Below are 20,458 nucleotides of genomic sequence, written 5' to 3' on the forward strand. Positions count from 1 at the left end.
ATTTTGGAAAGGTAGAACATAGCTAGTTAAGATGAATTAGAGTGTACTTTTTGTATTACTCGAACAGACTCGATCAAGTTCCCCTTCTCTTCTTAACATGCATACTAGATTTTAATTTATCTTTTCTTGTTATTTCATTTTTTTCAAAATTTGTAGACTATGTCTAGTAAATGAAAATAATTAATATTTTAAGTAAAGATAATTGCATTAGACAATTTGTCTAATGTAAGCAAATTGAGAGAAGAGTGTGGCTTTATGAGGGGTGAAACTTATACATTTACCTTTACAAGTCCACATCGAGTAATATACTGTTGTTGCTTGATACAAATAATATAACAGACTTATTATAAATTAATATTAAAATAATACAAACTTATTATAAGTTAATATTAAAATAGCACGTGAACTAAATTAGAAAGATCTAATCTTAAATAGTATTTAGACTTGTCAGGCGAAATAATCTTCCATCAAGTTGTTCTACAAGGCTTGACGAGCCTACCGAGCTGCTCATAGAAAATAGGTAAAAAGATGATTTTGCCCCGCCCACTTTGTAAATGTGCAAAGTGGGCCACTACCCTCCTGCTCTGTGCGTCTCTTCTGTCATGCTCGTTGTCGTGCCTCGCTGTTGTCGCCTCTTTTTTGTCGTTTCTTTGCCATCGTCGTCTCGCCTCCTAACAATCTATGTAGCGACTGTCGGCAAATTGACGATGACAAAGAGGCAACGGCAGCAAAGCAAGACGAAACGATAACCATAATAGGGGAGACGCACAGAACATGGGGAGAAATCCGCAAGAGAGGAAGGGAAAGAGCAGACATAGGATAAAATCATCTTTTAACCTCATTTTAATAATCCCATCGAACTTTCTAGCACTTTCTTCCTCCACCTAAGTCGTTAGGGGACATGACTCCACAACATGCCTGAATGCTATAGTGGCATGCCTTAGCCATACTGAGGTCATATCTTAGCTCTTAGGTTTGTATGAGTCTACTTACTTGGGCTTTTTTGTCCATAGATAGGGCTGGGCCCTATTATGAAAGATCTCAAAACAATATAAGACAAAAAGAAATAGTCCTTCTCAGCCTTTCCTTTTCTAGGGCCCCACGTTCTTTCTTCATCAATTTCTCAATTTTTTTTTCAAGATTCAGCTGCCTACGTGGCACCATCCCACAGAACAAAATCCATGAAAGAGGAGAAAGAGAGACAAGTTCAATCTGTTTGTAAAGGGGAAGGAAGCGAGGGAGGGAGGGAGAGAGAGAGAGAGGGGAGGAAGAGAAAGAGAAATCGCAATTCCGAAAAATTGTATCTCTTTCTCTTCTTCGCGTGATCTTCAATTGTAGGATTCGTTTCGTTTCGTTTCGCGTCACAAGCATTCCGCATCCGAATTGGATCGCTTAGTTCTTCAGCCACCGTTTGGAGCTCAACGACTTCAGATTCGTTAAGGTTGGTGCAATCCCCTGTTCTACGCAACCGTGGCTGGCATTCTCCCAGCACGCCTGTACGGATAGATGGTTTTTGCATTTTCCAATATCTATACGTGCGAAATTCGGAGCTTTTCAGGTTTTTGAAATGGACCTATGAATTTCTAGGATTCTGTGAATTGTACCGAGAACTTGTGTGAGCTTGACATCGGTTGGTTGGCTTAAGTCTGAGCGTGTGATGTCTTTAGGGGTGCGTTTATGGGATTCTTTTGAGTTGCAGGGATTTTATTGATGGAGTTGATAAGCTGGCAGTGGTTTTGATGGGAATATATATGGGATGGGTTGATGAAAGGATTGGCTATTCGAGTTTACCAGTTGGCGTGGATTGATTTTTTTATGGGGCAGAGTTGTGTATTGAATTGCTCTAATGGGTTTTGGGTCTACTCCTGGGGTTTCCCTGATATTGCAACTTGAATGGCTGATTCTCAGAGGGCTGGTCTCGTCGAAAGAGACATTGAACAGGTAAACCCTCCCTACTGACTTATGCAAATACATACGTCTATATATAAATCTCTACGGAAGGAACTAGCGAAAGCTGCTTGTTGCAACTTGCAAGTGGTATCATGGAATTAATGCCTTGGATGTGGAAATTGAAGTTTAATCTACTTCAAATTCTGACCTGAAGTGGTCTCCAAGTCCTGTTCTTCAGAGTGGATTAAAAAATACCAAACATGCTTCAGTATGTAGTCGTTTAGGGTTGGTGGTCGGTTTAGTTGTTGATGAAATATGAATTATCATGAGTCATATTTCAAATTTTCTAGATGTTCATGCTTGGGATTTCAGTAGACAGAACACTTATTCATCCGACTGTGGTACTTGGAGCTAATGATATCATCAGGTGTCCTATTTCTGCAGCTTCTTGATATCCACTAGTATCGTTATTTCTTATCATGCGTTTAACAACTTTGTACAATAGAGTCAGGAAACTGAAAGCAAAGTACAGAGGTGTTGAATGAGAATGACAGACTTATTGAAAAAACAACAAAAGAAAGAATGAGAATGACAGAGCACTAGGAGCATTGGAATTGGACTCCATTGACTGGACTGAGATATATACAGTCTGAAGGTGTTATCTGTGCCATTTCCCTGAGAGATTAAACTCATGTGCCAGCATTTGTTTTTAAATTCTGATTTACAGGCCATTAAAGCGCTTAAGAAGGGGGCATATTTGCTTAAGTATGGGCGCCGAGGGAAGCCAAAGTTCAGTCTATTTAGACTTTCTACTGTAAGTTGCTTTGTTTCCATTTAAGCAAAGACTTTCATAATCTCTTCCATCCTTTCTTGTGCATTTCTGTGTCAATAATAATAGTGAAATGAAGAAGTTATGGCTTCAATAATTTTTTTTGACATATTCCAGTTTCCAAGTTTCCACATATTATTTAGGGCCATTTCTCATGATGGAAGAAACGGATTTGCTGAGAGTTTGCAGACAGTATTTTTCTCTCTTTTCATTCAATTATAAACAACTCCAATTTTGTTATCTATTATTTGTTAGTTATGAAAAAGAAAGTATATTATTCATGCTTTATCCCATTATGGTGGATCACACAAGTAAGAATGATAGTGGGGAGCAATCGTTCACTTCTCAAGCAATCTAGAGGAGTTAAAACTGAAATCAACTGGTAGCAAAATAAATCCAGTATCATAAACAACAATCTGTAAATTTTGACCTGCAAAATCCTTCTTGAAGTGGAGAAAAAACTTACAATAGGTGCACCACAATCCTTCTCGGTTTTGTGATCTTGGGTGCAAGTCAGACTTCCTCTGCTGAGACTTGAATCTGGTTCCTTCCACCTCATTGGTCACCATGGCTGACCCCTCAAAATGGGATTCATTGAGCATATCTATCCTTCGATACTCCTCACTCCAAATCATAGAAAAAACTTCATTGAGAGATGGAAGTTTCTCTCTTCCAAGAACTTGTACTCTTAAGTGATCATACTTAGCACTAAGACTTGCCAAGAACTCTACAATTCTGTCTCGTTCAAATATGGTAGTGAGGATGCTTGTTTCCTCACTACACACCATCTTAATATCCTGATAGTGATCTAGTTCAAGCCAATATCCATTCATCTTATTATAATAATCAATTAACGTCAATGACTCTTGCTTAGTACCACTTATTTTTGTCTTAATCTCAAATATTACCAAGGCATCTTGTACTTTAGAATAAGTACACTTAACAGTTTCCCAAATATCCTTTGCAAAAGATAAGAACATTTAAGTTTTGCTTACCTCAGGATGCATAAAACTCCAAAGCCAGGACATGATCATTGAATCCTCAATATCTCATGCTGTAAATGTGGGATTTGAAGTCTTGGGGATTGGTTCAGTTAATTGGGCTCACTGTTGTTAGAATCTTACGATTCACGATTCGAATCATACGATTCGACTCGATTCATATAGAAATCGAGTCGAATTTATAGGGTGAATCTAAAATCCCTTAGAATCGTACGATTCACGATTCGAATCGTATGATTCGACTCGATTCATATAGAAATCGAGTCGAATTTATAGGGTGAATCGAAAATCCCTTAGAATCAACTATGAATCGAACGAATCTACCGTGAATAGCATGATTCGTCCAATTCGTGCAACTTCGTTTGCATGTGCGCTTTAATCAAATATTCGTTCGATTTAGCTATCTTTGAAAACAAAGAAGATGATGGAAATGATGAAGATGATTGATAACTAGTGAAGATTATGGAGAATGGAGTTTATTAGTAACCATATAGTTGTAGGTTTTTTTTTTTTTCTAACTTGTTATTTTGAAAATGGTTTGATTTGGTGCAATTTGAATTTAAAGGCAACATGAATATACTTTTGCCTTTTGGTATAATTTTAAACTTAGCAAATATATTTAGAAATTTATTTATCTATTTATATTTAAAAGAATTGATCACGGTGGGCACATTATTTATTTTCTATGGATATATATTATTTATAGTTGAAATTGAGAATGTGTACCAAATCTTACGATTCAATTCGATTCTCGATTCTCGATTCATGATTCATAAAATAAGGATTTCGATTCTCGATTCGAATCTCGATTTAACAACTATGATTGGGCTATCTTCCCTTGACCTTTTAGGAAAGTCCTTACAAGCTGTGACTATTGAACGTAGTTTTTTCCATCGAAGCAGTAGGAATGATGCATTCCCGATAGCTCACTGGAGGATTTCCGGTTGGTTGATCGAATGGGACAATCTCTCCTGTTGCCATGGACAGAGTGGTCTTAGAGATTTTTGACATATTTGGAGGGATAAATGGCTGAACAAGTAGGATGAAAGAAAATAATACTATGTAATGAAGGCACACAATGATTAGATCAAACCGAGAGGATAACAAGAGCAAATCACGAAGGCTCTAATACCATGTGAGAATGGAATAATTTCATTCATATCTTACACACAACAATACAACCCTAGTTATAGGGTTAAGGAATTACAACATAGGAAATATTACAATAGTTAAAACTAGGAAAGATTACCTATGCAAAGTTTAGGAAAGTATCCTAAACTAGAATTAAGAAAGTATCCTAAACTGATTTTAGCAATTTCTAAAAACCAAAGATTAGATCAGCTTCAAATCCTAGAATGGATAATTAGTCAACCTTCCTTATCCTTTCCTTTGTGTATCCTACGGGAATCAACATTACCAGATTTATGAGCTTTGGAGAACATTCATGAGACAAAGTGAGGGGATATTTTTGCCCAATATTATGTTGAACTCTGTAGTTTATGGCAGGAGTTAGACTGCTACCAAAAGTTTCAAGCTGAATGTGCTGCAGATGCTGGTAAATTTTAGTGGCTGGTTGACAAAGAGCGAGTGTTTGACTTTTACTCTGGACTTGATGTTGTGCGACACCCTGAAGAATGCGTACCTGAAATATAGTGGATATGGGTCAATTAAAATAAAATTTGGAGATCTAAGTAAGAAATGAAGGATAAATGGACCCACGAGTAAAGTGGTCATTTTACACCCTGAGCTGGATGTTGACCAAGAATGCTCAAAGAAGTTCAAAAGTATTTTAGAATGTCTGAAAAAAATCCCAAAAATAAAAGGATATAATGCACAATATTATTCTTTTAGGACGAATTATTGATCCAGAACAACCTAAATTGAAATTGTGCTGGTTATGTGGGGTCTTAAGGCAAATTCATGGGCTTCTATGTCAAAGCGTTTGAGATGTGTGAAATGGCCCAAAATAAATGAAAAGTCAAAAGGGGTTTTGTTGAGAGGTCATATAAGCTTGTACTAGGGTACTGTATATACTAGTTGTACCTTTTACCTAGCATAGGTAGCTTGTACATAGCAGTTACAATGTTATGGTATAAGTACTTGTAACCCTCCCTAGCTTAATTGAGATTTGCTTTAGTTCTTCCCTCCAATTTCTCCTTTCTTCTCTTCTGTTTTCTCTCAATTTTGTATATCAGATTTTCATGGTATCAGAGCCATTGAGGGATAGAACTGGAGAATTGGAGTAGATTTGATGAAGTTCAATCATCAAATCTTGTTTACTGTCTTCTCAATCTGATTGTCTGATCAAGAGCGATAATGTTCAGATCAGCGATCTGATTGAGTTGTTATCAGCAGTTGTAATCTATCTCTAGGGCTGTTGCGATCTTTTAGCATTTCTATCTGAGGCCAGACTCTCTAGAGCTTGGCTTGATCTGAGATCAGCAGTTCTATCTGAGGTTGGAATCTCTAGGGCTTGAGCTGAGATCGGTAGTTCTCTGTGATCTGAGATTGGAACTTCTCTAGATCTGACTGGCTGCTTTTCTGCTGTATTCTACTGGTTAAGATTTTTCTGGTCTGGACTATTCCTGAAGCCGTGATCTGCTGCTTTGGAATTCCTGAAATTGAGATCTGGTATTTTGGAGTCATCTTGTTGTGTTGATTGTTGAAATTAGGGCTTAACATGTCTGGTTATGAGGTAATATCTCATCCTTGTGTTGTTGTTCCAAACATATCTCGTACTCCCGTTATTACAACTGAAAGATTGAATGGGAAAAATTATTTTTCTTGGCCAGCCTCAGTTAAAATGTTGTTTCGAGGCCAAGGGGTTAGTGATCATCTAATTGAATGAGATACCAGAAAATGATAGGACATTGTGGGATAACGTTGATGTAAAGCTTGTTTCTGTGATGTGGCAGTCTATTGAACTAGATCTAGTGCCTCTTTTTTGTGTTTATGAAAATTGTGCAGAAATATGGTTACATGCACAGAGACTTTATACAAACAACATCCTTCATTCGTATACAATTATTAGTACATTGTTTAATCTTCAAAAAGGAGATTTAGGTATGACCACATATCTGGGTAAGATTCAATCTGCTGTGACAGATTTCAATATCATGCTGCCAGTCACCAAAAATGTTACCGAACAGTGTGTCCAATGTGATAAATTGTTCATGATGCTTACATTGGCTGGATTAGGACCTGACTTGGAGAATGTTAGTACACAAATTCTCAATGGACCTGACATTCCTACTATGGAAGAAGTGTTTGTGAAGCTGCTGCGTAGTACTCAGACATTTACTGGTTCTAATTCCACAGCTGAGGGGTCGATTGTGGTTTCTCAGGCTACATCCTTTGGTAATCAGTCCAAGAATAAGCAGCCACAGCGTGGTGGAAATGGTAGAAAAGGGGGGAAACGGACTTTTTGTTGGTATTGTTGCAAACCAGGTCATTATAAAGAGACCTGTGATGCATTACATGGCCGTCCACCTGAAGCAAATGTGGCATCTATGGATGATGCCACTAACCACCTACATGCTGATTCTGTTTCCACCTCTGTTTCAGTTGGACAGGGTGTTATTTCAGGGCCTAGTGTTGTTTCTCAGCTTATTTTAGGGGTGGAGTTAGCTGAATTTCACCAATTCCAAGCAACTAAGCAGGCATCTACTTCTATAGCCTCAGTTGCACAAGCTGCAGGTTCTGTTCCTTTCTCAATAGAAGATTCTTCTAATATGTTGCCTTCTATTATGGTGGTTGATGAACGTAAAATCTAGTCGGATCCAAAATATAAACTCTAGACAAACTATGAAAACCGTTGGGGGCATAACCCTTCATAGCAATACGCTACATTGCCTGCTTGTAGTGTCAAATGAGCTAGGGTTGTTGCATCGGTGCCCGGATGTAGTGATAAATGAGCAAGGGTCATCGCATTTACTTGGACGGATGCAGGTAAAGAAGCTAGTCCAAAATCAAAACCAAAATAAAAAACAAAATCAAATTTAAAGTCAAAGCCAAAATCATAGATTAAGGATTGGGTCATGGTACATAGGAACATTAACAGACAAAGCTATGGAAGTGGTAGATTTGATGATTAGGAGAAAGATTAATATTATGTGCCTTCAAGAGACGAGATGGGTAGGGAAAAAAGCAAAAACTTTATCAGAAACTAGATATAAAATATGGTACACAAGAAATGATCGAGCGAAAAATGGAGTGAGAATTATTATGGATAAGAACTTAGTAGACGAGATAGTGGATGTAAAGAGAATAGGGGATAGGATTATTATGGTGAAGGTTAGTCTAGGAAGAATGACTATGAATATCTTTAGTACATATGCACCACAAGTGGGATTAGGTAAGGAGATAAAAGCAAAATTTTGGGAGGACCTAGAGGGACTCATACAAATGATACTAAGAGGAGAGAAAATGATTATAGGAGGTGACTTAAATGGTCACGTGGGTAGAGATGGAAACGGCTATAAAGAGATACATGGAGGGTATGGATTCAGGGAAATTAATAATAAGGGTAAGTCTATTTTAGGTTTTTCTATGACATATGGGCTCATCATAATCAATACTAGGTTTAAAAAATGGGACGAACACTTAATCACATATAAAAATGTTACATCAAGCACCCAAATAGATTACTTTCTCATGAGACAAGAGGATCAGTTATGTTGTAGGGATTGTAAGGTGATACTGGGGGAGTGTTTGACTACTCAACATAGACTTTTGGTACTTGATGTCCATGTAAGAAATTGGAAGAGAAAAAATCACATAAAACAAAATCCAAGAATTAGGTGGTAGGATTTAAAAGGGGAGAAACAATTAATCTTCCAAGAAAAATTATGGGGTAGAAGGGAATGGAATGGAGAAGGATAGACAAACCAAATGTGGAGGGAAATGGCTACCGCCTTGAGAAGCACGACAAAGGTAGTTCTTGAAGAGACAAATGGTAGAGCTCCATTAAGGAGTCTTGGTGGTGGAATAAAGAGATACAATTGAAAATTAGAAATAAGAAAACTTGCTATAAGGTTGTATGTCAATGCAACAATGAAGAAAATCTAAAAAATTATAAAGAAGTGAAAAAGGCAGCAAAAAGAGCCGTTAGTGAAGCAAGATCAAAAGCATATGAGAATCTATATAAACGACTTGATACAAAAGATGGAGAAAGGGATATATATAAATTAGCTAAAACAAGAGAAAGAAAAATAAGGGATCTAAACCAAGTGAAATTCGTAAAAGATGAAAACCAAAATGTATTAGTGAATGAGGGAGCGATTAAGGAGAGATGGAATGAGTATTTCACAAAATTATTCAATGATGGTAGGGACACAAGAGTTAGGTTGTGACATCTTAATAACTCTAAAGGGAACGTGAGCTATACATTTTATCGATACATAAGTTCAAAAGAAATAAGACAAGCATTAAAAAAGATGAAAAATCATAAGGCGGTGAGACCGGATAATATACCAATAGAAGCATGGAAATGCATGGGAGAAGAAGGCATGTCCTGGTTAACAAAATTATTTAACGCGATCCTTAAATCAAAAAAGATGCCAGATGAGTGGAGGAAGAGTACTTTGGTTCCTATATACAAGAACAAAGGAGATGTTCAAAACTATGAAAATTACAAAGAAATTAAGTTAATGAGCCATACCATGAAACTCTAGGAGAGAGTAATAGAGTAAAGGTTTAGAAAAGAAATAGACGTCTTGGAAAATCAGTTTGGTTTCATGTCTGGTAGGTCAACAATGAAAGCTATATACCTATTGAGATGCCTAATAGAAAGGTATCGGGATCATCAGAAGAACCTGCATACGGTGTTTATAGATCTAGAAAAAGCCTATGATACCCTAGAGAAGTATTATGGAGGGTTTTAGAGAAGAAAGGAGTCCGAATAGCATATATACAAGCCCTTAAGGACATGTATCACGGTGCAGAGATAAGGGTCAGAACATGCGGAGGGGATACTGAACCTTTTAAAATTGCAATGGGATTGTATTAAGATTCTGCACTAAATCCATACTTATTTGATTTAGTAATATATGAACTCACTAAACACATTCAGACAGAGGTGCCATGGTGTCTGTTATTTGCAGATGACATAGTGTTGGTGGATGAAACAAAAGAGGGAGTGAACACTAAGCTTGAGTTGTGGAGAAACAATTTAGAATATAAGGGATTTAAATTAAGTAAAAAGAAAACAAAATATATGGAATGTAAATTTAGTAAGAATGCAAGAGTGGAGGATGTTATAATAAAATTGGAAGACCAAATCATACAAAGAAAATACCATTTTCGATATTTGGGATCAATGTGTCACGAACCTAGGGTTCGTGATAGGTAAAAGAGGAATTGGGGAATGAAATCAGAATTGTAGGAGGGGGAAATGGGGCATAAATGGGGGGAGAAATCAGTAGAAAGTGAGAGAGTAATAGAGAAAAATGAGAGGGAGAATTGGAGAGAAATGTAGAGAGGAAAATAGAGATTCAATATCAATTTTTCAGCATACATCCCCTCCATTTACATCAGCCTTATATAGGCATATTTGTCCCTTAACAGCCTTGCACACGCAGCCATGTGCACTTAACTAATTGCTAGAATATCCTTAACAAACTATTCTACCCTATTACAATAATACCCTTTTATTACTCATAGGGTCATGACAATTCCCCTCTCCATAAGAGAGTTCTTGTCCCCAAGAACTTGCCGCAAGTAGCCATTGCTCTTCATCCAATTCTAACCTTCTCTATGCGAATAATCCTCCTTTCTTTCTTTCTACTTCTAGGTCTCTTCTTCTTCATTCTTAGGTTTTCAAGATCAATTCCAAGTATGAATTGGCCGAAAATTTCAATAGGGAAAACTTCATTACCATCCAAAACAAGTAAGAAGGGTAGATCTTCAGCCATTGTTGCTGTTACTCTATCCCCATTCAACCCACAGCCATGTTTTGCTGCAGAAATATCAACAGCAGCCTCAAAATGCAGCAATGGAGGTTTGTATTCTTTCCTTGAATACTCATACCAAGGCTGTTTGTGAGCATTAACATTAGGAGCTGCTGCAACTTCACTTCCAGCCAACGATTGCTCAATAATTGACACCTGGCCAAGTGTTTCAGCACTAGTAAGAGTGCTTGAGAGGCTGTCAATTGATTGAGTGTCATCCTCCAATCCCTTTTCCTCACTTTTTTCTTCCTCCTCCTCTTCCCCTTCTTCCTTAAAGTTGGATTGCTCTTGTTGCAGAATCCCAAAAACATCACCATCGAGAACTTCTTTTCCAAAGGAATCGATGTGTTCCTTTAATTCTCCTTTTGCCCACACACCTTGTACCGAACCCCCGCAAAGTCTGCTATTGCTGCTAGCATTGTCATTATCGTCACCTTTCTTGTCCATTCCACCTAGGCCGACATACTTCTTCCACTTTGTATTGGAGGTAGGCAGTGAATCTGCTTCTTGCCTCCTAAATTTCTCCTTCGGCTGCTCCATTTTAAGGAATTCATCTTTGTTAAAACTGTCGTGATAATCATCAAAGTATTCCACCGGAAAGTTGTAATGATACTTCTTAATAAGTATCATCGCAAATTCTTGCAACTTCTCGCGAAACATTCGACCAAATTCCTTGCATTCTTCATCAAACCCACTGCTGGTTCCTTTGTCCAATTGGTTGATCCCCTTCTTATGTTGCTTGTTGTTGCCAACTGAAAATGCAGCCTTCTTTGGCTGCCATTGAGGCTCCATTCCAGCTGAAAATGAAGCATTCTTTTACTGCAATTTAGGGCTCATTTGCTCCATGTATGCATTGCTCCCCTTGGCTGCCTTTGTTTCCCTTTGCTCACAGTCTCTCCTAACTTCATGAGTAGGACACCCCACTGAAAATGCAGCCTTCTTTGGCTGCCATTGAGTCTCCCATGGCCTCATGTACGCACTGCCTGCCTTGGCAAAACTTTCACTAGCAGAACGAGACACAGGCCAAGAATTTGGAGCGTTGTCCACCCTGCTTCGCCCCCCAAATTCAAACGTCTGAACGAAGGGTTGCTCTCTCTCTTGGAATTTAATCATGTCAGCTGGCAATAGACTAAACAGATCGAACTTTACCTGGCTACGTTGCCGACGATGTCCGCCTCCTGAACTCCAACCCACAATGCTATGACAGTCGTCTATCAACCAGACATCGGAATCAATTTCCGGAAATCAGCCTTCTGGAAATCACCCTGTTTCTACTTCCATTATCCGTAGAAGTATATAATTGCCGGAGTTGAAATCACAACCAAAGCGACTCACGATCACTTATGTCCACGGTCACCGTCAAAATCGCCTTCAATTATGACTCAAAATTCCTCCAAGTCGGCTCGCCTCAAACGGAATCCGCAGAGATTTGGGTTGGCTTTGCCTCCCTTGCTCAATTGTGCTGCAACTAACAGAATTCTCCAGAATTGAAAATTTGATGGTTGCAGTATTTTATGAATTGGCTTCCAATTCCGCTAAATTTGCTTCGGCTTGTTGACCCACACTGCCTAGCCTCGGAAATAGCCGCAATCCACTTGCTCTTCTACTTCACAACAATCGCCCAGGACTAGCGATTGCCTCACCACAGCTAGCGATCTTCAGTCCTCTAGCAAAATGAACCGCTAAGCAACGGATCCGATTCCGCCTTCTTGTTTGCCTGTTGCAGAAGTCCCTACACTCGCCTCGCCTCGCCTCCTGATCGACTACAGCAACTCGGAAAACAATAGCGATTCACCCTACTGTTCCACCTTCAATAGTCGCTCCGATTCCGATCCAATACCTGTTGCACCACTCTGATTTGACTTCAGATTCAACTCGGTATCACCGTCGACACTCTCCTAGCTTGTGTCGTCTTCAATTTTCGAGCAAGATTTATTAAAATTTGTTGCCGTTCGTCAACATCTTGCCTCGCCCATTCCAAATCTGTTGCTGGATCACCTTCGATGGACTCCGATTGCGAAGGCTCCTCAGTTCACGTTGCCTCTGATGCTGTCCGCGTCGCCAACTTTAGCGAATCTCCTGTACCAGTCGTTCTCTCTAGTCGCGAATCCTCCTCTGGTTCTTCCTACCCACTAGTCGCGTTCGGTAATGGTCGCGACACCTTCCTCGCCCCTGTCGTCAAATCCAGCGGAGCTCCTGCAACCTGTCTTCCGCTTCAGTCGCACACGCCTAGGCCGTCTGCTTCACCTTCGACGGACTCACGCTCGCCTTGGAGAGTCGCCACACTCCCAAGTCCAAATCGCAACCTCCTGGCTATTCACATCAACACTAGCGAACTCGCTATCACCTCGGAACTTCTGCCTATTCCGTTTAATCACTGAAATTGATTTTAGCAGCCTTCGAAACGAATCGGAACCACCGCCAAGAATCGTTGCTCTGCTTCGACTCTGGTTGGTTAGCACTTTGGACTTTGAATCCAGCGACCTGGGTTCGACTCCCGGAGGGACCTCCAAATCGGATCGGACACTATTGAATTTACGAACTCACAGTTGAGGACGACTACTCTGATACCATTTGTCACAAACCTAGGGTTCGTGATAGGTAAAAGAGGAATTGGGGAATGAAATTAGAATTGTAGGAGGGGGAAATGGGGGGAGAAATCAGTAGAAAGGGAGAGAGTAATTGAGAGAAATGTAGAGAGGAAAATAGAGATTCAATATCAATTTTTCAGCATACATCCCCTCCATTTACATCAGCCTTATATAGGCATATTTGTCCCCTAACAGCCTTGCACATGCAGCCATGTGCACCTAACTAATTGCTAGAATATCCCTAACAAACTATTCTACCCTATTACAATAATACCCTTTTATTACTCTTAGGGTCATGACACAGTGATTCAAAAAGATGGAGAAATTCACGAGGATGTCACATATAAAATTAACACAGGTTGGCTAAAATGGAGAAACGCATTGGGGGTGTTATGTGATGGTAAAATCCCATTAAAACTGAAAGGAAAATTCTATAAGACAACTATAAGACCAGTTTTGTTGTATGGCTCACAATGTTGGGCAGTCAAATACCAGTATGAGCAAAAGACGAGTGTAGCGGAGATGAGGATGCTAAGATGGATGTGCGGCCATACAAGAAAAGATAAAATTAGAAATGAGGTTATTCGTAATAAGGTAAGAGTAGTGCCAATCGAGGAGAAGATAAGAGAAACTAGACTAAGATGGTTTGGTCATGTGAGAAGAAGACCAAGAAACGCTCTTGTGACGAGAGTTGATAAAATAGAACAATTAGTCAAAAAAAGAGGTAGAGGTAGACCCAAGAAGACTTTTGGAGAGATATTAAAATTTGATATGAAGTGTATGGGCCTAAATGAAGATATGACAAAAGACAGAAATATATGGAAGTCTAGAATTCATGTAGCCGACCCCACATAGTGGGATAAAGGCTGGATATGTTGTTGTTGTTCTATTATGGTGGCTGATGGTTCTAAGTCCATTCCTACAAGTTTAGGTCAAGCCAATCCATTGCCTTCCTTATCTCGTAGTTTAGTCCTGCGTGTACATCATTGTCCATACGGTTTAATCTTTGTTAGTCATTTGACTAAATCTTTTGATTGTCGGGTTATCTTTGATTCCGATTTTGTTTTGGTCCAAGATCGGAATATTGGACAAATAATTGGCATATGACATGAATCTGAAGGCCTCTATCATCTCTATTTACCCCCTGTTTGTATTGTTACGACAACCACACCTTTGCCAATCCATTGTAGATTAGGCCATCCTCATTTGTCTTAGTAAAACATATAGTTGTCTTCTTTACAGTCTTTAGATTGTGAATCTTGCCAATTGGGCAAACATGTACCCTCTTCTTTTCCTAATCAAATTAATAAAAGAGTTTGTTCTCCTTTTTCTCTTGTACATTCTAATATTTGGGGTCCAAGTCGAGTTTAATCTAAACAAGGTTTTTCTTACTTTATTACTTTTATTGATGATTATTCTCATTGTACATAGTTGTATTTGATGAAGGATTGAATTGAGTTGTTGTCTTTAATATTTATCCATTTCATTTTATAATGAGCTTAAGACTCAGTTTGATTCTTCTACTCGTATCCTTTGAAGTGATACTGCCAAGGAAGATTGTTCAAAGCCTTTTCAATCTTTTTTGTCTTCTCATGGCATTCTTCATCAAACTTCATTTCTATATATTCCACGACAAAATAGGGTGGCCAAACATAAAAATCATCATCTCATTAAGACGTCTCATACCTTACTAGTTCGTATGCATGTTCCTCTTTTGTTTTAGGATGCTACTCTTTTGACTTTCTGCTATCTCATTAATCAGACGCCTTCTACAATTCTTAATGGATATATTCCTCATTCTCTACTTTTTCCTCGTGAGCCTTGATATCCTCTTCCTCTTCATATTTTTGGTTCCACCTATTTCGTTCATCTTTTATCTCCACAAAGGGTCAAATTATCACCTCGATCTATTAAATGTGTCTTCCTGGGATATTCTCGGTTTCAAAAAAGGTATGTGTTTTCCCCCAATCTTAATTGGTATTTCCTTTCTTCTGATGTTACTTTGTTTGAATCTAGTTCTTTCTTACCTTCTTCCTCATCTCTTGATGAGGTTCTTCCTGTTCCTTCTTTTTCTTCTTCGGTTCCTATTATCTATTCTTCCATTCCTTCCTTTGTTCCTTCTTGTCCTTTTTTAACATATATGCGTCGTTCACGACCTTCTTCTATTCCAGATTCAGATGATGTAGTTCCTTCAGATGGAGTTCCTATCGGTGCCATTATTCCTTCGATTTTTGATCTCGTGTAGCCTTCTCTATGTGGAGGTACTCGTTCTTCTTGTATCCTCATCCTATTTACACTTTTTTGAGTTATCATCATTTATCTTCCATCCATTCTGCCTTTGTTTTTTCTCTTTCATCTATTTCTATTCCTAAAACAATTGCAGAGGCTTTTGCCCCTAGTTGGCATCATGCTATGGATGAGGAGATGTTTTCTTTGCTTGCTAATGGGACTTGGTTCCTCTTCCTCTTGGGAAATCCTCGGTTGGTTGTCCCTAGGTTTTCTCTATTAAAGATGGTCTTGATTGTTCTATTGATAGGTTGAAAGCCCGTTTGGTTGCCAAGGGTTATACATAAATCTTTAGTCTTGACTATGGTGATACCTTTTTCCCTGGGGCGAAGATTGCTTCAGTTTGTTTGTTTCTTTCCATGGTTGCCATTAAACATTGGCCTCTTCATCAGCTTGATATAAAAATTGTTTTTCTCCATGGTGATCTTCTTGAGGAGGTTTATATGGAGCAACCACCTAGGTTTGTTGTTTAAGGGGAGTCTTGTCAGCTGGTTTGTCACCTCAAGAAGCCATTGTATGGTCTGAAACAATCACCTTGGTGCTAGTTTGGTTGCTTTAGTTTTGTTGTTCAATCCTTTGGTTTAACTAGGAGTGAAGTTGACCATTCTGTTTTCTATCGTTATACTCCTAGTGGTGTTATCTACTTGGTTGTCTATGTAGATAATATTGTCTTTACTAGTGATGATGAGCAATAGATTTCTCAATTGAAGGCTCATTTGCATTCTCATTTTCAGACTTAAAGATTTGAGTCAACTACGATATTTCTTAGGTATTGAGGTTGCTAGATCTAGGTATGGAATTTGTATCTCCCAAAGGAAGTATGCCTTGATATTCTGGAGGAGATAGGCATCTTGGATTCTAGGCCCATTGATACGCCTATGGATCCTAATCTAAGCTTGTTCTTGGACAAGGGGAACCTATTCATGATCCAGGGCATCATAGGAGACTGGTTGGGAAGCTAAATTATCTTACAATGACTTGACATGATATTGCATTTGTTGTTAGTGTGGTTAGCGAGTTTTTAGAGTCTCCTTGTGATGGTCATTGGCTGGCTTAGGTGCATATTTTGCGATACATTAAAAGTTCACTTGGTAAAGGTTTATTATTTGAGGATAAAGGTCATACATATGTGACTAGTCATGCATATGCTGATTGGGCAGGCTGCCCATTTGATAGATGGTCCACTTCTGGTTATTGTGTCTTAGTTGGAGGCAATCTTTCATGGAAGAGTAAAAAGCAGCAAGTAGTTGCTTGGTCTAATGCTGAAGCTGTGTATAGAGCCATGACATTAGCTACATGTGAGCTGGTTTGACTGAAACAGCTTCTTAAGGAGCTGCGCACTTTGGTGATTCAAGTTCTATGCCACTTGTGTGTGATAATCAAACTGCTCTTTATATTGTCTCAAATGTTGTTTTTCATGAAAGGACCAAGCATATTGAAATAGACTATCACTTTGTGAGAAAAACTGGTTTCTGGTGAGATTTCCAGCATTTGTCGGGAATATGGATCAGCTGGCTGACCTGTTTCCTAAGGTTCTTTGAGTTCCAAGGATTGAATATATTTGTTCTGAGCTAGACACATATGATACGTATGCACCTACTTGAGGGGGCATGTTGAGAGGTCATATAGGCTTGTATTAGTGTACTACATATACTAGTTGTACCTTTTACCTAGTATAGGTAGCTTGTACATAGCAGTTACAATGTTAGGGTGTAAGTACTTGTAACCCTGGCTTAATAAAGATTTGACTTAGTTCTTCCCTCTAATTTCTCTTTTCTTCTCTTATGTTTTCTCTCAATTCTGTATATCAGACTTTCAGGTTTGGACTGTTTGGTTCAGTTGGAAACACATTATATCTTCAGAAGCATTCAGCACATAGTGTGGGGCTGGAATAAACCCTAACAACCTCTTCTAGGAGGGGAACCTGTGTGACAATAATAGAGTAGAGAGGCCATTTCCTTTTGGTTTGGAGCCTCTGGCTTTTGAGAAGGGGAGAAGAGAGCAGAGGGGGAAATTCTCCTGTGTGAGCCTTATGTAGAGTTAGTGGAATTCATTGCTAAAACCCAGTAGAGGTGTGAAAGGTAGTTCCACCAATAGCTGCGGACTCTGAAATTGAGCTGTAGAACCTGTGCAGGACTACCTCACAGAGCTGAAACTAGGAAATGGGGATTGAGCTAGTGTTCACTAAACCAACAAAAATATTTATAAGTAAGAAGGTAAGGACCACCTATCACCATGCCCATTGTTTTGTCATTTGGAAAACACCCTTTTGCATAAAACTTGCACTCCTTGTTTTCTAGTGGGATTTAAGGCTTGTGATGATGATGATATGGATGAACTTGCTTGTAAAAAAAATATGGCATAAAAAATATTGCTTCATTGTGATCTAGAGGTCATAGGTTCATGTCAAGAAACAGCCTCTTTGCTAAGTAAGGGTAAGGTTGCATATACTTGACCTTCCCCACAGTCCACAATGGGGGAAGCTTGTGCATTGTGTTCACCTATACATACATACGTGCATATATATATATATATATATAAGATGTGACTCTATATGGACAAGTGTAGCAACTCCCACATAGGCAACGATAGCATGTCCATTTGCTGCAGTTTATAATACATTTACAGTTTGTGTTATATTCTTTTAGGGCTCTGTAGTTTTTTCACCATTTGAAGGATTTTTGTTTAACATAGTGCACATGGCTCATTCTAAAGACTTAGGTGTCTACTCTCTCTCTCTCATTTCAAAATTTGCCCATGTAGTTGGCGGAATTGGAGTTTTAATTTAATTTTGGAGAATTATGCCTACGACCCTATTGATGATCCTTTAGCTGCCTGTGGTTCACAGTTCACACCATTGGTTGTTTTCACTTAGTGCTTATGTTTTACCAGTAGAATAACAACAGTTATTTTGATATTCAGTTTGGAGTATATATGGAGTTGAATAAAACATTTTCTCTGTGTTTTATTTTGATGAAGAACTAGGCAACATTTCGCATAACTCTTTTTATTTGCTCATTCTGAGCAGAAATCTATGCATGGTTAATTTAGTATTTAGCCAAGAGATACATTTTCTTTTTCTGATTGGAGTTTAATCAATCATGGAACCTCATTCTATTGATCACAAAGTTATATGTCTTAAATATTTTCCTGGCTCTCATTAGTATATATGATTCCTGCTGATGTTTCCCTCCATAGGAACCTATTTTTTCTGTATAATCAGGTTCTTTTTGCTGCATTACAGGATGAGACTGCATTGATATGGTACCGTGGCAAAGAAGAAAGACGGGTTGAACTATGTCAAGTTTCAAGGATAATTCCTGGCCAGCGTACTGTAAGTTTCCTTAACTATTCAAGTTATAAGAAAAATAAGAGATTTGAAAGTTTACTCAGTATTTCTCATGAAAGAAAGCAGACCAGTTTTTCCATTTTTTTTTCTACATAATGTATTTCTTTTGGGTGCTTGTGGAAGGAGAGTACTTCTGGTAGTTTCTTAAAAGCCTGTAACTAAAATCAAATATTTGAGTTGTCAATACTTGTAGTCCTTCTCTTACCATTTAAAGAAAACTGATTTTTTTTTTCTTTTTTCCATTTTCCTTTTAAATATAATTCAAGGTAGGTTATCACTTTGATAGAGCACCGATACACCACACATATTAGCATAGGGGTAAGAAAAGAGGCAAGAGGGCAATTGAGGAAAAGGATACAAGGGTAGAATTGTCAAAGGTTGTTTGAAATAACAACCTCACGTGGCTATAACCGCTGGGGGAATCCATATAAAAGGGAGAGGGTGTGAAAGAATTCGAAGAGGATTTTGGGAAGAGGAGGCCCTCTCGAATTGGCTTTGGTTTTCATTTTTCTTTTGTTCGTTTTCCATCTTTTGTTAGTTTTCTGGAACTGAGCATTGTAAATCAGATTTTTTTCTACTGATTTGGATAGTGAAATTGGAGTTTGAGTGGGTTTCCTATCATTTTGGTATCAGAGCGATTGATCTATGGGGATGACTGTTTATGAAAGAGTGGGTGAGCTATATGGCGGGTTTATAGGAGGGTCTAGAATCGGTGAAAGCTGAAGTCATGAGGGTGCAAAATATCAAAAAGAACATGGCAGGGATGATGGATTGATTCAACCTATTAATGGCGCGATGGGATAAGCAAGAGAGAGAGAGGAAGGGGAAGCAAGATGGGGAAGATCGACCTACGGGATCTTCCTTGTCAATGGAGGGAACGTCGATGGCTAGAGGGAGAAGTGGGGAAGGGGGTGACTAGGTCGATGGTGTCGGAAGGCAAGAATACTGTGGGAGATGCCTGGAATTGCCCATCTTCAAGGGAGATGATCCAGATGGCTTGGTCTTTAGGGCTGAGCGCTACTTCACTGTAAACCAGCTAACAGAAGCAGAGAAGTTGGAATTGGCGGCTTTATGCTTTGAAGGAGGGGCTCTGTCGTGGTTCTAGTGGGAGCAAAAGAGGCGATGAGTAAGAAGTTGGGAGGAACTTAAAGGGCTGCTGAGGAACCGATTCAGGTCCACACAAGAAGGGACCGTGGAGGAGCTGTTCCTAGCCCTTCAATAGTGGGGAATGGCTAGGGATTATCGATTATGCTTTGAGACTTTAGCATCACCCATTAAAGAGATGCCCAAAGCCGTTTTGGAGGGACACTTCATTAATGGGCTCAAACCAGCGGAAATCAGGGTACTGAGACCCTTGGGTCTAGAGAATATCATGGAAATGGCCCAAAGAATTGAGGACTAGAATCAGGTGCTCCAAGGGAATCGTTTTGGTTACGGCCTAAGTAAGGTAACTCCTCACCTAGCTCCAACCCCTATGGTGCAGCGAAATCTGGGGTTCCAGGCCTCCAATCCTCCCAGAATAGTCACAGCTAGCTCCCCTAATTCATCAAGATTGCTTACCAACG

At 39.0% G+C, this 20,458-nt stretch overlaps 1 protein-coding gene across 3 annotated transcripts in view; it reads left to right on the forward strand.

The window, feature by feature from the left end:
• The first annotated feature begins 1,194 nt into the window (after positions 1–1,194).
• Positions 1,195–20,458, forward strand: part of LOC127787843 (PH, RCC1 and FYVE domains-containing protein 1-like) — a 55,851-nt gene continuing 36,587 nt past the window's right edge. For 2 of the 3 annotated variants that reach the window (XR_008020256.1, XM_052315879.1), the window contains exons 1-3: positions 1,195–1,941; positions 2,618–2,704; positions 18,789–18,878. Coding sequence is in view for 2 of the 3 variants with exons in the window: in XM_052315879.1 (XP_052171839.1) it covers positions 1,894–1,941; positions 2,618–2,704; positions 18,789–18,878 (225 nt within the window). In the remaining variant the exon portion in view is untranslated. The remainder of the gene's footprint in view (positions 1,942–2,617; positions 2,705–18,788; positions 18,879–20,458) is intronic. The other variant, XM_052315878.1, reaches the window with a different exon arrangement.

Source organism: Diospyros lotus, chromosome 13 (genome assembly GCF_014633365.1).
Source record: "Diospyros lotus cultivar Yz01 chromosome 13, ASM1463336v1, whole genome shotgun sequence".
In the NCBI taxonomy this organism is placed as follows: Eukaryota; Viridiplantae; Streptophyta; class Magnoliopsida; order Ericales; family Ebenaceae; genus Diospyros; species Diospyros lotus.